The following is a 19,017-nucleotide window of genomic DNA, read 5'->3' as shown; positions in this document are numbered from 1 at the left end:
TCATTTTGTGAGACAGCCAGCAGAACTTGTGTAGTATGGGCAAGTGGGTTATGGGGCAGGGGTCATCGCCATGCTGGCTTGTGGTGGATATTTTTGTCAAAATTCCATCTTTGCCATGGACATAAAAGCTCTGAATGACCATAACAGATCTGTAACTCTGAGAGTGATCAAATGGTGCCAAATGAACCCATTTGTACACTTTTAGAGTTAAGGGGGTCCTTCCAAATAAAACATTTGAGAACCACTGGTACTAGTTGGACCAGTCCTAATATGCAATAGTGTCGTAGTGAATAAGTGTCATATTCTGAAGAAAACCTTGAGACTTGACATTCAGTAAATGGGTCTTATGATCAAAATAAGAACATTGTAATGGTGTGTAAATCTATAATTTGCCACAGACAAGACCATGTCTGTGCATATTGATGACCCCTGGCTCAAGTCACTGAGAGAGTTCATAAGATTTGGCAGAAACATCTATTTAACAACTTAAAAGGTTGGTTCCTCTGAGACCAACTCTATACACTAGGTCAGTTTCCCAACCTTTTTTCTTCCGGAGCACACCTTTTATAGCCATCTATGTATAATTTACACTGTATATGCATGTGTGTGTGTGTGTGTGTTTTCATCTACTTTTTATTGCTGCTACAAAGTATGCGGAACCAGAACAAAAAGATTACTCTCATGTACACAAGATGTAGCATTATAAAATAGCACATTTGGCCAACAACACATACCCAGTGACTTAAGTACGTGTCTCATCAACAATAAAGCAATCAAAAGGTATGGGTGGTACCAACACTAAACAATCAGAAGTTATGGGAAGTGTCAACAATAAAACAATCAAATAAGGTTTGGATTCAGGACTGTACATCGATCATGCCATAAATAATACACACAACGCAGACATTCTGGTTCTTTGTAATTTTAATTCCCATAATTTAATTAGTTTAAATGCAGACATTTCTCACTAAATATTTTAAATAAAACAACATTACAGTACAATATATGCAAATCAGAAGACCTCTAAGATCTTGTAGAAGCCCATGATTTGTTTTCCTTTTTTTGTTTGTTTTCTATTGAACTCTTGAAGGACTGGACAGTTAAATAGCAAACATTATAAAGACAAAACACAGAGCAATAAAGTCTGCAGGCCAGCCAAGGAGCACATTCTATTACAAAACTAACCAGAACACTAGCTAGAGACACGCCACATCCTTGCTTGGTGCTGCCTCCTAAGATGAAAGCCAAGAGTTGACTCCCTTTGACCGTTTTTGATGAAGTGGTACAGCCACGCTAAAGGGAGAGGGCGCCCTTACACCATAGGTGGACATATACAATGCTGTTGTTACTTCATAGGCTGACCTATACAATGCTGTGACACCATGGGTTGACCTACACAATGCTGTTACAACCATAGGTGGAGATCCTTACTGTTAAACAGCTTTCTTTTATTGCACATTCAGGGAGATAAATGGCACGTTTTGTTTTTGCAGTGAACTGTAAAAGGGATGAACAGTTGCAAACTCCCTCAATGGCACAGCCAACACTCATTGATCCATACACATGATTTAATATTGATTTATCAAAAATGTTGTCCTCTCTTCCTTGAGCAGTGCATCCCTTGTCGGCCTATCAGGACTGAGAAGGCATGGAGAAAAAAAAAAGATATGACCATGTGAGCTCCAAAAGGGGTCTGCAGAGCATGTAATGTCATGCTTTTGCTGCACAAACCAGATACATGTACCACTGGCATTCATCTCTCACACCGGATTTGACCGAAACTCCAGAGCCTGTTCATGCATAAACCTGATGCAAATATGGAGGACAGGTTATTATCATTAATTTCAACCTCTTATTTGTCCATGTGGGGCATTTAAAGTTAAATTTGTCTTTAACAGACTGAAGCAGTAATGCTTTTGCCATGTTACTTGAATAGCCTGAATCCCATTGATTGCAGTACTTATTTCTACCAATTATAAATGGATGTCTGATTCACCTAGGCTACCGTAAAAAAAAAAAAGACACCAGCTCAGTGCAGCCCCCTGTATGGCCCACTGCATGTTGAAGAGGTAAATGGTATGAGCTTCAAGAGTGGAGTTCACCTGTTCAAGATGAGGAAACAAATCCAGACCATCCTGATCGTGTCTATACTTTCAGTTTCTGAAAGTGTTCAGACCCCAAATTTACCCGTTTCCAATTTCTACCGTTGCTAGTCATAGGACTTGCATTATTGAAACAATCGCAGTAAAATCCTTGAGTCCTAACTCAATGTACAAATGGAACCAAATGGACCCGTATGGGTCTAGATGCCTCCATTTGGTCACGCTCCAGAGTTGAGTGAACACTGGAGACTTTACTGTGTACTTTGTTTCCTTTTGTTGTCAGCGACCTGTGGCTCCAATCTCGCAGCTCATAATGAAAGCGGTAGGGAAACAAAATTACAAAGTGTTTTTGTCTAATATTCAAAAAATAAAAATGGTCATCTAAAAATCGGATCTATTGGCAACAGACACATTAATCTCCATCTTGAGAGAACACGCAGAGTTAAGTAGAACTGTGGCACCAGCACCTGTGAGGAGGGTGCACTTCTGTGACATAGGGCCACTTCCCTGTATTGCTGCCGTTATGACAGTCTTGAGCCTAGTTCAGACCAAAGATTCGCAACGAGACGAAACCGTTAAGCCCGATTTATTCCTCATCGTATGATGGTGGCACATGCCAAAAGTAGTAAATCTACAAGCTTACAATGCGTTGCAAATGTGACGCGTCGCAAGCTTGTAAATCTGCCATTTTCAGCACAACGCCATGACGGAGCAGAAATTTGAGCATTAGAACGTTGCAGAGGAAACTTTTTAATCTAAATTTCCCCTTGTGACCAAATCCTCTGTCGCTATGCCAGATTTCTACTCAACCAGCAGCATGTTCTCCAAAGTGTCTGGTAGCTCGCTCAAGGTTAAAACTCAGATATGGTAGAAAAATATATAGTTTTGATGAAATTTCTCTATTTATTCTCTTCATTATTGAATTGCACCCATACATGCAATGTTAATGCGTGGTAGTAGCAGTGTAAAGTGACTTGATTAGCACTACTACTACAACACTAATAAACCCCAAAAACAAAACATGAGGAAAATGAGTCATTATCGTGCGCACTCACTTTTACTTTCTAGACACTTCTGGTTATTTTTTATTCTTGCACTCGATAATTCATGGTTAATAGTTTGTCTTTCATTGGCATCATTAGGCAACAGTTTTATTTATTATTTTTTTCCAGATACTCTACAATATGGTTAAGATGTAAACACCACGATACTTAATCATTCTGTTGTATCTGCACAAAGTAAAAACACAAAGTTACAAGGCAAGTGGCCACTTAAGCATAGATTTGTTCATGAGAAGAAAAGAAAAAAAAAAAGATAAGAAAATGAACACACCACAAGAAATAAAACCCTGCCACATTATGCGTCAGGTTTGTTCAAGATCAAAAAACGAAAAGCTGTAGATGTTTGTTCATTTTACAGGTCAGAGACTCTGTTGAAGCTGGTGATGATCAGTGCTGTCCCTCCGAGAACAGCTCATTGAAAAATAATCCTCACAATGACATCATTAAGCCTCGTTCTAGCGCTCAACTTGACCTCGTCTTTACTTTACACATCTAGTCACCTTGTGTTTGCCAATCGCCAGCCTTTTCATGGTAGCATTTACAATGACAGAAAAGTAGCATTAAAAAACTGCCAAATTGTTTTAAGGTGACGCGTGATCGGTTCATGTTTCTAAGTTGAAAAGCGGTTGTCTTCAGGGCGAGCGACAAACGTATAGATTAGGCTTTGGCCTTTAACCACTTAAACCCTGTATGGTTGAGCGGAGTCTCTCAGGGCTCTATACTAGTGTATTTTCTGTTATTATGGGGAAAGCTTACTCGCTCAACGTAGCCCATCGATAAGCTCCATCTGCTATTTTCTGCCAAAGCTTTCCCCACATTACGGATGCTGGGGTTTAAAGTGGTTAATGGTTACAGGTGTTCCATACACACCAACATCGTATTTTCTGTAGTAGTGTGAGAGTTTGAAGCTGTGATGACCCAATTTCTGATGAATATCCGACATGATAGGGCTATAGCAGTGGTTCTCAAACCCCCAGGGGTTTCAGAACAGTTAATATAACATCAAAATCACTTTTTGGAATTCTTTTAACAACAAAAATCTTGTATGAGGGCCCCAGGCACAAAATATTTTCAGATGGTAGTCTGCGGCCAAAAAACATGAATTTGGGGGTCCTTCCCACCAAAAGGTTTGAGAACCACTAGGCTATTAGAACTGGTAGAGGGGATATTTTATGTAGCCTACATAAGGGATATGAAGTTGGGAGATATGAGATTCAAAAGACCCTTCGACCACAGGACGAACATTCATCAGAAAAAGGATGGCAGAGGGCAAAAGCCCTTTATAAGGGCAATACAGAAGTTTACTAAAGGGCACAGAGCCTTCGACATTAGGAAATATCAGACGACCCCTGGAAATGCCCTCTGTATTTGTTTATGTGCATGTGACTGACAAGGCATACATGTATAAGACCGCTTATAATTGGCATGTTGATATGGTGACAGTTAAGCCAATCTATACGCGGTTGCGTGCCGATGTAACACACCAAAATGACCAGATCCACAAGCTCACAACCCATCGCAGCTCGGCGCATTGCAAGCTTATACATACTGTATGTATTTCGGTGTGCGACACCCGCCTGCAACAAAGTATAACAGGGCTTTTACTGTGGCTTACTTTGGCATGGGACGTGATGCTGCATTAATCCACATCCCAAAACACACATGCGTTAGCACGTGGAGACTCACAGTACATTAATTTGTCTTATCAATACCGTAAAATTCATCCGGTAAAAAGTGATGAAATGAGAGGGAAATTGCAAGTTTCCCTAATAATTACTGATACAGTAGCAGAGCAGATCATTTCCTCCCCCCCTCCCCCTCCCCATAAATGAGGTTTGTATTGGACTTGAAAGCAGCGCATAGACCAAACTGAAGAGACTGCTCCTACTCTGTAAACCTCAGAGAAAAGCATTTAGCTGTAAGTGTGTGTCTGCTCTTATCTCTGTCAACGCGGTGATGCACTCTTACACTATATGGCCAAAAGTCAACGGACACCCATTCTAATTGGTGGTTCTAAGTAGTGCTCTTTGTTCCAGTTAAGTGAAATCTTTAATGTCACGGCTACAGTGCCATCCTAGACAACGGTGTATATTTTCTGGGGAATTTCCGCTTTATTTCTAATAGTGACAGTGAGTGAATGCATGCAGTGAATAGCCTCAGCTCGGAACCAATCCCAGGATTGTGTATAAAGTTATAGTAGCGAGGGATCAAGGGATGTTGTGTTTGGCCTTGTGTAAGAAGGTAGTCTCAATGTCTATGGGAAGATAATGGGGTAGATTTTGTCGTAGTGGTCAACAAATGGACGTGCAATCGCTCAAGGAAAAGGGAGTATTTACTGGTCCCCGGGGGGAATACATTTTCTGCATTCACCCAACAGATGGGTGCTCAGATGGCTAAGATGAGCGTGTGTGGGGAAGCTATTAGGGGTTAAGTAACTTCCACTGGGCAAGCCGAGGATCGAAACCGTTGACCCCCACGATTCCCAGACGGCCTCTCTACCCACTCAGCTACGGCCAACTATGCCCGTTATTTGCTTCCATTCATTCATGGCAACAGTTGTACCACTTTGCAGAGGACACATTTCACGTAGTAGTATGTGTACTACATTTTAAATGGGGAGCACAAAGTTGTCTAGCAAGTCATTTTAACTATAGCATTAAGATATCCTTTCACTGGAACAAAGTACACAAATTAAGAAACATTAGAAATGATGTCCACTGACTTTTGATAATACATTGTATGACATCACATAGAGCCCTCTTCCTCTTAAAAAAAATCCCCCAAAACCTATAGAGTATTTACAGTACAAATTACATTATAGTACATCATTAAAAAATATGATATCCATCTTCAAAACATACAGGACCTCTTGTTAAAATTACCACTTTTGGCAAATCAGGGTTTGCTATGGTCTCATGTAGGAAATGAAAACAAATGGACAGTCCAGTTCCGCCACCCTCTCTGAGGCCTCTTCTCTATTTGACCCAGTCGTACCTTCCAGGATAACATGTTGGGGTGAGATGAAGGATGGGTTGGTTGACCACACGCACATATTGCTTTTGTTTTCTTTTTACCATAGAGCAAGCTGCAGAACAACAAATCACACTAAAATAATCCAATATTACAATATTTACAGTGTTTTCTTTTTTTTTCTATCTCTTTTTTTTAAACGGCATTTCAGAAGGATAACTCTCCTCACCGTCTGTGCCATCTTGGAGGTGGCAAGAATGCAACAAAAGTAAATACTTTTATAGATCTGCAGGCATGTAACATGTTTGTGCAAAATTAATCAGCAATTAGGTTTTTCTTTTTGTTTATCCGTTTCTACATTCATGTCACGTAATGAAGAAACAGCAAAGTTAGCGCATTCGTTTCTCCGCTGGATCATGTTTTAGAGTGATCAGGGAACCCTTAGTGTATTCTTTATGTACAGCGGGTTGATAGTAACATGTCGGTTACAGATGTTCCTGACACAAAGACCAGGAAAGGAATAAATACAAATGAAAAAGATCAGAAACTCAAATGAGTCAGAGATAAGTGGATTGTTGAGCCAAGCAGCATGGGAACCAACCCTCCTCACAGTACAACAACCCAAACTATTTATCCTTTTTGTCTCTCTCTCCCTTCATTCCCTCCGGTTAAAACTCAATCCCTTTCCTTTACCTGGATCTCAGTGCTCTCTTTCTCCCTAGTCTCCCTCTCTCTTGCTCTCTCGCTCTTTCGTTCTTTCCTCTCTCCTCTGTTTGCCCTCACTGCCTAGCGGCCTCAGACGTAGGGTAGGATGCCGTAGACAAACAGGGCCATGACAGCAGCGCTGAACAGGCCAGCCACGGGCACGGTCACAAACCAGGCCAGGAAGATGTTGCGGAAGAGGCGCCAGTCCACCGCCGTTTTGGAGCGGATCCGGCCCACGGCCACCACTGAGCCCACCTGGGTCCACGGAAAAGATGGGAGAGAAAGAGAGAACAATCAACAGCAGCACAGCACAAAATCTCTTATCCATTTTCAGTCACTTGAGACGCTCTGTAGAGCAACAGGTTGCCCAGGCTTTTCTTTCCCCTGGAAAGGTCGTGAAATTGCCTTTGGTGACACAGGGAGATGTACTTCTGTAACATGTGGCGCTCTCCCCTGGTTTATTTTAAAACATGGTAAAGGAGCACCACAGTTGCCCGACCACACTGGTCAATGATTGACTTTCAGCAAACTTAATTGGCCCGACTGGATCTTTTGGAGGATACAACTAGAAAAGAAAAGCCTGTGCGAAATCCCTCTGGCTCTTCAAGGTCAGCACTGAACAAACCACTTGTGGGTTAGTTAGAGAAAGCCGAACACAGCACTCAACAGTAACTTGTGTTTAAATGTTGATTTCAAAGTCGAAAAATTGGCAGAACTCTTCTTTTTTTACAAAGACTTTCACTTTTCTTCAAGTCAAGGCAAATGTATTAATTTGTTTTACAGTTAATGTATTTTTATTTAAGTAGAATAAAAATACAATTAATTACTTTCCTTCCAGCTGTATAAATATTTCTGCGTATTTCAGACTTCAATCAACAAATTATTCTTTATTCTTCACTCACCTTTGTTTTCTTCTCTTTTTTAAAGTATGCATGGCAATTTTATAAATATACAACAATAATAATAATTGAGTGGCAGCTTCATGTTCACATGATCAGTATGTACAGTGTATGACTCTACTGAGCTCTGTTAATTCAAAGTGCAGGTGGGTGGAACTAGGGCAGGGTTTCCCTAAGTGGGTGCCATGGTACCCTAGAGCCCGGATCATAGTCGGGTCCGCGGTGGAAGGCTATCCACCGCGGTGTAGTCTTTTCGAGTCTTTTTGAGTCATGAAACTACAACGTTACATCATTCCTCGCGGTGGAGAGCTTTCCACCGCGAGTCCCAACACATCTCTCTGTTTTTACTATCAGACAGACAGGCTCTTCACCCCGTTCACTGATTGGTCAATCTAGACTAGTCAGTCACGGTGAATAGGACTCCACCGTGGCGTACTATGATGGCCTGCACTTATTTTCTGACTTGAGGTGGAAAGCTTTCCACCTCAAAGTTGCGGTGGATAGCTCTCCACCGTAGACTATGATCCGGGCGTAAGGTGCCGTGATGCCAGTCCAGGAGTGCTGCAGAATAATGTGATAATATTTGGAATGCATAAATATCTTTTCAGTAAGTTTAACAACTTAGACCCTCTATGCTTAGTAAAACAGACGAGATCTACCCCAACTCTCTCCACCAAAAATAGACGATCTAGATCGAATATCTTTGGTGAACCTTCCCCACAGAATAGATGCTGGGTTTCAAGTGGTTAAATGTCAAGTATAAAGTTATTTTCAGTCAGTTCTGATGGAAACTGATATTTCTCTGCGACATAACGTATCTCAGGCAGAAAAATGCATTTTTACGTAGCTTAATATGATATAAGATTAAAAAAATAAAATCAGGGGTGTTGTGGATGAAAAAGTTAATTACAGGGGTGCCCTGAGCAAAAGAGTTTGAAAACCCCTGAACTAGAGAGTGTTAATGAAACTAGGTGTGTGGAACTAGAGAGAGAGTGGAACTACTAGACAGTGCCTCGATCAGCCTGCTCTTATACGGCAAACGTAACCCGAGATGCCTTCATTCATGCCGACAGCTAAATCTGTGAGGCCAAATCAAGAGCAGTCATGTGTAGAGTTCCTCACTGAGGCTAACCTTTGCCCTACACTAATTCAAGATTTGTATTTATCTGTTTATTTTCAGTCAAGGAACATGAAGGTTAAATTGAATCGAATTAAATTGGTTGTTCAATAGCTATTCTCTTACTGTACGTTTAAGACTATGAAGTATAGAGCTTATGAAATAGTCAGTCACTGTACATTATCACCCCAAGAGTGCCACCTCGGCGTACAGCATCAATTCAGTTACACAAATTAAGGAACTTCAATGCAAAAAACGCACCTGAAATGGCCATTTTGCATTCCAGTTAAATTAGCATAAACTGAATTGATAGCTGTACTGCTCACATACACAGTTTAACAAGAGCACTGACAGAGGTTGTCCGTTAATTCACAAAATCTATGCAATTTTCATTTGAACAATTACAATTACATCTTTTAAAAATATAAAATTACAAATGTCATAAAAACGACAAATTAACTGGCTTGCAAAGCATGACATTCATATACTGTATGTATATGAATGTTTTAGTTTAACAACCTCTATCAATACCCTGGACAAAATCAATCATATCAATCAATCGATCAAGTCAATCAATCACTCACTCAGTAAATCACTCAAATCACCACCATAGATAGTTACAGTAACACTAATAATCAGTAGAATTACAGTAGCATATTGGCAGTGCAGTTGATTATTTTAGGTTTTAGAGGAAATGGGAGATTTTTAAGAATGAAATGGATGACAATGTTGATCTTGAGAAAAATGGTAATCAAATTAAACAACAGTTTTGGTCCTTGTGCCTTTTCCGTCCGGGCAGCTTTGTGTACTGTCAACTAACCATGTCTGTGTGCATACAAATAATTAAAACTTTAACTGCAAGGGTGTTTAAGTGGTGTCTTGTGAACTGGTCTGACCTCCGAGTGAATGGAGTCATGGCTGGGGCAGGGAGCACCTGAGGTCAAGGATGTAACAGTATAGCCTCTCATTCATTTTAAAAGGGAGTCTGCTCGTGTGCCTTCATTACATATCTGCTAAGATGTTTAGCTATATGGAACCATACATACCCCTGGTGGTAGTAGGATTTAATCATTCTCCCTCTCAGTAAGAAAAATATCCTTCCATTTATTTATTTATTTAAGACATTTCTACATTTGGATGTCATTGTTTCCAATTATCGATAATATCCGTTCAAAAAGTCACATAGCAATTCACATGGATGCTGCTTGGGTGGTGTTTAAATTAGAAGGTGGATCCGTATGCAAAGTCACATGAATTAATATTCTAATTCAATATTCTATTGAAATTTCTGTTGCCTCGGTTAAGTCAACTGAGTTTTGGAAAAAAGTAGCAGTTCTAATGGGCATGGGGAAGGTTAATACGAGAGATAAAGACAACATTAAATATAGGGAGCCTTCAGCCTTCATTGTATTCTTCATGAGTCCTTTATGTATTTGGTTATGGTTATGGCGCTAAACCTATCCTGGATTAGTCAGCAGTGTGCCATCGCCTCCATTTCTCCTGTTGTCTTTTATTAAATTCCACAAAAGCTACAAAACAGGCTCGTCAACCTGGCTGCCTCGAGGAAAAGTGCACAAAGATCCAAAGCTGCAACTTCCCAGAGTTGTGATTGGCTCTGGTTTAATGATTTGACAGCTAAGGGAAGGGAAGTGATGGTGTGGAACTCAAAATGGAAGGGCGCTCTATCACAGCTTCACTACCACGACTCTGATACCTTGCAGTGGGTGGAGCTTATTGGGATGCCCACATTGGATGCAACAAGCACTGTTAGCGCACTCATTACTTCAATGCAAAATCCGCTGTGAAGACAGATGGAGAGGGACAGAGGAGAGGAGAGGAAAGCAGAGAAACGGAAAGGAGGGGTTGGGGTGAAACAGTGGAAACACAAGTTGAGATGGGGTGGAGTGAGTGGAGAGGGTGGGGGTAGGGTAGGGGGGGGGGGTGCTGTTCAGGGGTCCAAGGTCCAAGCTTCAGCAGGGTAGAGGAGGGCCCACATATCAAACCATGCTGTGAGTGCTGAGAGGGTGGGTCGGGATGGGACAGGGAATGAGACACCATTGATGGAGGGAAGGGAAGGGAAGTGAAGGGTGCTTGGGGGTGATATTCTGCCACTTCGCCCAGCCTGGATCCCTTCAAACCTGGAAAGACAGGAGGGGATAGGGGCTCCCCACCACCTCCCCAGGACCACATTGGAGGCAAGACACTCAGACCTGTGACACCGGTGCGCTTTGGACCAGTATCTCTTCATGGAGAGTCAGATTTGCTTTGGACCAGTGTCTCTTCATGGAGAGTCAGATTTGTGCCCGTAGGGCGATTGTCAAGCATGAGAAGGGAATCAATGTTGAAATATTTGTGATTTTGTAGGTAGGCGAATTATGCCATCAGAAAGCACTTGCAAACTGAAAACAAGAACATCAGACAGACATGCATAAATATCAGACATGACATCAATAAAAGACAAATGTTTGCAAGGCTGACTGAAGGTTTTCTGAGTGGGGGGTGGTCAGATGGCAACTGGTCTTTGTGTCAGTACCCCTCCTGTGCTCTAGGGGGCGGTGTGAGCTCCCTGTCCCCTGGACATGCCCTGTGGGAGGGGAGGGGTTGAGAAGGCCATGAGCAAGGGCCAGTGATGCTCTCCGCTCGGTCATACCTTGCAGTGTGTGGTACTGACAGGGATGCCGATATTTGAAGCGAACACGACAGTGAGGGCGGATGCCAGCTCTATAGTGAATCCGCTGCGGAGGAAGGAGGAGGGGGAGGGAGGGGCAAAGAGACATCCTTCATTGTAATGCCTGGGACACGTGGTTGAAGGCATGGGCCAACCACCTTCCACTAAACATACCGTACATTCATGGACAACAGCGCTCTTGCATGCATACCAACACACACACACACACACACCCACCAACTTGTAGTAACAGTGGGAAATCCAATCCGCAAAGGTCGTCAGTTCCTGAACGACGGCAGATCATACAGCCGCCAAAAAGACGGTTATCTGCACGTGGACTCAGCCTAAAGCCCCTTACAGAAAGCACACCTATTACGCCAACCGCTTTAGCAGCAGGGCATGTTTTGACAACAACCCCTGTTCCCCTTTACAGCTAAAGGAGGTAGATAAGTCCTGCAGTTAGTAGCTCCACCTACACTTTTTTGGGAGAACTTGGAACATTTGCAAAGCAGGGTCAATTATATAACTGTGCCACAGAGTAAAGTCATCTCCAAAAGACAGGAGTATCTAGGTTTGCGAGAGCGACCCCCGGGGCAAAGCTTGACTAGGGCCAGTTGGCCTGTTTGCTCAGCAGCCTATCTGTCCCTGTACACTGTAAAATCTTTAGTGTTAATTTAACCCATTCAGACCTTTTTTCTTAATTCAAATGTATTCAAAAATGTTCAAAAACAGCAGATGTTTTAAAAAATAGCAAGATGTACAGGCTCTCTGTGAGCTTGTAGATCTGCTATTTTTGAATAGCCAAATCTAAAAAAAAAGAATCACACAGATGCATACCCTGGTTAACTTCCAAGAATGGGACCGGTTCGATTAGAACACTCTTCTGAGTTAAATGAACACTGTGATATCAGTTACCTCCTCCCTCCCCCCCTTAAAATTCCAATCCATTTAGTTTACATAATACTGCGACACACATACCATCATAAGAGTTCCGCGTGGTACAGTACATACTCAGCTGCACCACACCGCATGCCAGCACTGTCAGCATGCCAGCAGTGAGCACACATGCATGCCTTCTTGTTCCGTGCCCCGACCGACCGGTCTGTCAGAACCCCCGCTCCTAAAACAACCTCTAGTGTCAGGATGATGAGTGGAAACAGACACTTGAAGAAAAACCAGAGCAAATTCCTCTTTGTGAAGCGAAAGAGCCATGGTGGCGAGAGAGAGGCAGAGAGTGAAAGAGGGGGGGAGTCAGAGAGCTGTAAAGCTGAGGTAAAATGAATGTGACAGAGCAAGCGTGAGAAAGACAAGAGACAAAAGGGCCCGCTATATGCTCCGGTGTCGCTTATCAAAAATAGCAGATCTACAAGCTTCACGACGCATAGCCACGTGACGCACTGCACTGCGAACTTGTAGATCTGCTATGTTTGTCGTGCGGCACTGCCGTATGACCTTCAACAATTCACCCTTTGTCAAGTCCCGCCCCTCTTCACACCCATTGGTTGCTGTGTCTTGGTGGGACAAAAGTCCTTTCTCTCCGTCCACTACCATTGAAATTCAGTTGCTTCTTATTGTTATTTTGAGTATTCAATTCTCATTTTAAACTAGGTTTCAGCCTCTCAGGTGCAGTATAATGACTGGGCATGTGTTTAAATGTTTTTATTTCTCCAAAGATTATGTTTTAGCAAATTCAACATAAAAAAGTCGGAACCAGGGCGGGACAAGGCAGAAAGAGCCTGCTGGTTGGTCAGTCAGGGACCAATCAGAAGGCTGACAAAGGGTGAATTGCAGCAATAGCAGAGAAGGGTGAGTGAGGGCTGGAGAGAGAGGACAAGACAGATTTAGAGACCAGCGCCACAGAAAGACAAAGACTGTGATGCAGTGAGAGGAGAAAGAGAGTGAGAGAGAATGTGGTAACAGAGAGGACAAAAAGGAAAATAATTAATGAAGACAGGGAGGAGGTGAGAGGAGGAGTACACGAATCAGGGCAGGGAGGATTTATCGAAGAGAAAGTAGAGAAGGAAGGAGAGGGGAAACAGAGGGAGGGAGAGAGAGATAGTCTGTCTGGCGTCCCTCCCTGTGGTTGGGGACTTAAGGCCACATTTCCCACTGTGGCTTCACCTCCTCCCCCATCCACTCTTCCTTCTCTCTCTCCCTCTCTACTTGGAACGCCTAAAGTCACCAAACATCCTGTAGCCTGGTTTGAAGCTGATGCCAGGCAGCATTTTACCCATGTGCCTGACTCATACCAAATGCACGCACATGCCCACGCACCACACCCACACCCACACACACACACACACACACACACACACCCTTCGACTGATTTCCATTGTCTACAGTCATTCATTCCCCAACGTTAACGCTGCAATCCGCAACCATTTTGTGATGCTATAATTTCACATCACCCAGTCTGTCTGTATGGTAAAGCTTGTTAATACAATATAATTACGTCTGCAGTGGATGGAGGTGGTCTCCCTGCTCTTCTATTGTGAAATGTAGGCCCTGTGACCAGGTAGCAACACTGCTCGTTGACACATGGGTTATTGCCTGAAGCGCAAAGCACAATATCTCCCCTTCCCAGGCAGCCGTTCAGTCTTGGCTCACTGGTGGAATGCTTGCCTACCGCATGGCTAGGATCCCAGGAAGGACCTGGAACGCATTCGTGTCACTCTCGATTTTAACCACTTTAACCATTATTTTATGCTTTAGCTTTTATGACAGCACAGCACCAAGTGCCGCGCTGCGAACTTACAAACCGTTTTCTTGAGCGCTTCCCTGTAGAGAGCTCTGCCGCCATTTCTGCGGTGTAAGCCGCAGCCAGTGGTGGAGTAGAAGTAAAATGATTAAAAATGGAAATACTCAAGTAAAGTAGAAATACTCAAAATTGTACTTAAGTACAGTACTTACAGTAAGTAAATGTAGGCTACAAGTTACTTTACACACCATTTACACCGCAGAAATGGCGGGCGGCGCCCTCTACAGGGTGTTGCTCAGGAAATCGGTCTATCCACCTCTTTCCGCGGGAGTTTACTGGAGATTATTTGGACCACACTTCCGGTTTAACAGCAGACATACAGTACAAGCTCACGTCGCGCCACAGATGCAGCCCGTTGTGAGCTTGTAAATCACACTCGGCTGCGGTGCCGGAAGCTCGGTACAACGTCTGCGCAATGCACTATGGGGCGTTGGAAAGCCGTGGATAGATCTGCTATATAAAAACGTGCACAAAAAGTAAGGAAACTTGATTTCGGTCCATTATATCTCCCCTTTAATAATACTAATCAGTATTGTTTTTGATATCATTCTTATCATTGATTAGTCACCTTTACAACGAGGTACAGCTTGTAAGCATCGGGCATTCATGGAATGAGCAACACAGCCAAACGTGTGGGTAGCGCCGACCAAATATTTGCCAAAATGTAATACTGTTCTGCTGCACTCTCCTTTTGGGCTTCAAGTGCTGGCAAGTGTGTGCCAGTCACAGGTGTGTGTGCAGGTCACATGTGTGTGCCTAGCAGCTGATCATGTATTCTGCCAGAATTTGGGCCCCAATGCGATCCCTCCAGGATGACAACCCTCACCCCCACAGAGCCAGGATCATCAGAGAGTACCTCCAGAATTTTGGAGTGGAGAGGATGGAATGGCCTGCCATGAGTCCAGACCTCAACTCAATTGAACACTTGTGGGATCAACTGGGGCGAGCTGTACGTGCTAGAGTGACCAACAGAACCACGTTGGCTGACTTGTGACAAATCCTGGTTGAGGAATGGGGTGCCAATGCCATCCCACAGCAAAATGTGGCTAGGTTGGTGACCAGCATGAGGAGGAGGTGCCTAGCTGTTGTGGCTGTGAATGGATCTGGATATGTTGTGTATACATGGCCAATATGTGTTGTTTTTTCTTGCCCTTATTACTGTGGGAGAGTGCAATCTTCGATGCTCCAAGCAACAAAGGTGAATACCAATAGAACAGTATTACAGGCCATTTTGGCAAATATTTGGTCTGCGCTACCCACACGTTTGGCTGTGTTGCTCATTCTACGAAGTTTACAAGCTGTACCTCATTGTAAAGGTGACTAATCAACGATAAAAATGATATAAAACACAATACCAAGGGGAGATATAATGGACCGAAGTAAAGTTTCCTTACTTTTTGTGCACGGTTTTATATATACTTTTTGCACATCTTTGAATATATACGTAAATATAGAATCTGGTCAAAATATTCAAAGACTTGCACAACTTTTCACGATTGCAAGATCTACAAGCAGATCTACAAGCTCGCTGTGCTGAGCTTGTATATCTGCTATTTAATAGCTAAAGCATAAAATAATGGATAAAGCTGTCTAACACATGCGTTCCAGGTCTTATGGGTTAACCATCACCACTGCATGCCCAACCTTTTCCAACTTGAGAGTCACTCTGACCATAAAATAGATTCTTGTGTGCACACACCCACACATATACACGCACACACCACATAATACACACACACACACACACACACACACACACACACACACACACACACATACCACAGGTGCACATTCTCATAATGTGTGGGGAGACCAGGACAGTAAAAATAAGAGTGTCCTCCTGACAGATGCAAGTGGTTTACTAGTCTCATGTGTCCGTGGGGAACGGCGCTGGCTAAGTGAGCTCTTGGGCTTTGTGTGTTGTAGAGTAAAAGGCTACTCATTTATTCATAGCTGTTAAATGAGGAGTCAAAGGACAAGTGTGTTTAGAGTGCGTCGTAATGCTACTTCATAACCTATGCCAGATTATTGTGGCAATTTAACCACTTCCACCGGGGCCATGTCCCCACGTTGGGCAAGTCGTTATTGTCAAAATCAGTTTTCAAAATGTTCAAAAATAGCAACAAATAACAGTCAGATCTACGTACAAGCTAAGATCATAGATAATTAGCTGTTTTCTTGGTTTGGGAATTTAGTTTTAAGCCATTTTGCAATAGGGGAGGCCCGCAGCTAGAGGCCATTGTTATTTGGGGGTTCTTGGCATCGAAAGGTTTGGAACCCCTGCTTTACAAAGTGGCAATGGAATGCTTAGCATACAACATGACACTTGCTTGGAGGCTTGAATTGCTCCATCTTGCCACAGTTAAGTTGATTTTGATGCTATAATCAACGTGTTATTCCTGTGAATTTTACTGTGTCTGCAGCAGTGGCTGAAGAGGTAGAAGAGTAGCCGTTCAGTTTTTTCCAAACAGTTCTGCTAAATACTAACTACATTGGATTCATTGGATCATTTTTTCCCCATTCTATAAAAAGTAACAGATTCGGACATACTAAAGCAACGTCTTGGTATATTATGACATCTGAAAAAGAAGCAACCATTAGGTCCAAACACAAGACAGACAAGCCATTTCACACAGACATACATTTCACAGCAACAACGTAGTCACATTTCTGTTTACTGCCAGCATGGGCACATTTATCTTTACGGACGATTGAAATGTCACGTGAAAGTCATCAGATAACACTGTAAAGCACCAGATATGTGCATTATTTACATTCCAGTGTACCTGCATGTACATAAAAACCTTCCCAGCTAGGCATTGTATACTATTACTGGAGCTGATTTGTTAGCATCAGCAAGATCAGGTCTTTTGTGTGTACCAGCGAATAGAGATGTCAACTAGACAGACAGACCGAACGTGCACACATGCGCACCCCCACCATATTTCGTCCTCACCTGGAAGGAGTGATGGGAGTCAGGTCCTTTCCCATGGTCTGGATGACACGGCGACCCCACACCCACAGACCACAACAAATGCCCACACCGCCGTAGAAGAGCAGCCAGATGGGTGTGGCGGCGTCCTGCATCACCCCGCCCTGATCGTAGATCATCCACAGCGCCACCAGGGGCCCGATGGCATTACTACAGGGGAGGGGAGTAAAAGAGCACATTAGATTTAAATCAATCTAATCACATAATAGTGTTGAAAAGGCAGGTCAGCTTTCTGAATTGACACATTTCTTTGTGCTAATGTAAGCACGGATACCTAATAAAATAATAAAACCCATGTGCACATCACAAAGTGTTGAGGAAATCACATTTTACGACAAATATTTACACAAATATTTCATGCAAATCACTGTCATGTAGTGCTTTAGTGATTATGTTGCCATATGGCGTGCCATATGCAGTGTGAGCAGCAGGGGGAGACACCAGCACCTGACATCGTTGCCTCCATGGGCAAAGGAGCCGAAGCAGGCCGTCAGGATCTGCAGGAAGTGGAAGAGCAGGTACACTTCAGGCTTGTCCTTCTCCTCATGCTCCTCCTCCATCAGGTCATCAAGGGGCACGGGGCCCCCCGGGGCCCCACCTCCTGCGCCGCCCTCCTCCTCCGTCGCTTCTAGCTCCGTAGCCAGCTTCATCTCAATCCCACCCTCTTCCGCCTCGATCTCCGCCTCCGCCACGGCGTTGCAGTACGACGAGTAGCTGTCGTAGCGCACCCGCTTCTTGGAGTACGACACGCTGTTGCTCCTGCCGCCGCCCTCCACCAGCTTCTCGCTGTCATCGCGGGACTCGGTGCGCACGAGCGGCTGCACGGGCATGCCACAGATGGCGGCCGTGTAGCAGGTGTAGCTGTTGTTGCGCCGCAGCATGCGGTAGTTGTTGTCGGGCTTGGGGCCCTCGGAGTCGCTGCTGTCCATGCGGCCCAGGTGGATCTTGTGGAGCAGGTCCTTGTACAGGCCAGAGTCCTTGTGCACAGTGTGGTACACCTGGCCATCGCTGCGCATGTGACCGTCGAACACGCTGCCGTTGGAGATGGGCGACTTCAGGGTGCCATTGGTCATCGAGTTAGTGCGACCTGGATGATGGAAAATTCACAGAAATAACATTTCAATTTTATCCATTAGTAAATATATTACCGTTTATGATGGAGATATAATGTCCCCCATTATAAATAATAGCTGTATAGAGGCCTAGACATAAGTATGTTACGCACATCCTTTCTAGCGCTGGTACAGGACAAAACAAGTTACAAAACCTAAAAGCTTAAAAATAATTGACTTTTCTTACACGTTACACATTTTGTCCTGCACCTGACCTAAAAAGGATGTGCATAACATGCTTATGAACTAGAACATAACATTTCCATTCAATGATTTAATAGCTTTGACATTTCATATTATTATAACATCTTATTTAAAATCACTGGACAGAATCTCACCATAGGCCCTGCCGTTGGGAAGGATGGTGCCCCCGTTAGCCAAGCTGCTGCTGAGCTCTCCAGAGAAGTCGCGCCGCTCGCTGCTTCCCCCGGTAAGCGGCTGCACGGCCTCGTCCGTTCCCTTGGCCCCCGGTAGCTCCTTGAAGACGGGGCCCTCCTCTTCCTCCTCGGGAATCTTGTCCAGACTCTCAGAGGAGATCCTAGAGAGAGCCTGCTCCTTTTTCAGACGACCTGTGGTAAGCAAGAGCAGCAGGAGGGGTACAAGATGGACATGTGGTACCACAACAAGCACAGA

General features: G+C 43.7%; 1 protein-coding gene across 5 annotated transcripts in view; it reads right to left on the bottom strand.

Annotated features, from left to right (window-relative positions):
- Positions 1-906: 906 nt before the first annotated feature.
- slc20a2 (solute carrier family 20 member 2) overlaps positions 907-19,017 on the bottom strand; it is a 59,469-nt gene continuing 41,358 nt past the window's right edge. For 2 of the 5 annotated variants that reach the window (XM_080739273.1, XM_080739274.1), the window contains 5 exons: positions 18,723-18,953; positions 17,720-18,359; positions 17,237-17,422; positions 11,505-11,589; positions 907-7,093 (listed from right to left, as the gene is read on the bottom strand). In XM_080739273.1, coding sequence (XP_080595399.1) covers positions 6,929-7,093; positions 11,505-11,589; positions 17,237-17,422; positions 17,720-18,359; positions 18,723-18,953 — 1,307 coding nt within the window. In that variant the 3' untranslated portion in view covers positions 907-6,928. Of the gene's footprint in view, positions 11,590-17,236; positions 17,423-17,719; positions 18,360-18,722; positions 18,954-19,017 lie in introns of all 5 variants that reach the window. The other 3 variants (XM_080739275.1, XR_013962602.1, XM_080739276.1) reach the window with 3 other exon arrangements.

Source organism: Nannobrachium achirus (assembly GCF_963921795.1).
Source record: "Nannobrachium achirus genome assembly, chromosome: 12".
In the NCBI taxonomy this organism is placed as follows: Eukaryota; Metazoa; Chordata; class Actinopteri; order Myctophiformes; family Myctophidae; genus Nannobrachium; species Nannobrachium achirus.
This window is presented reverse-complemented; position numbering and strand designations above follow the sequence as displayed.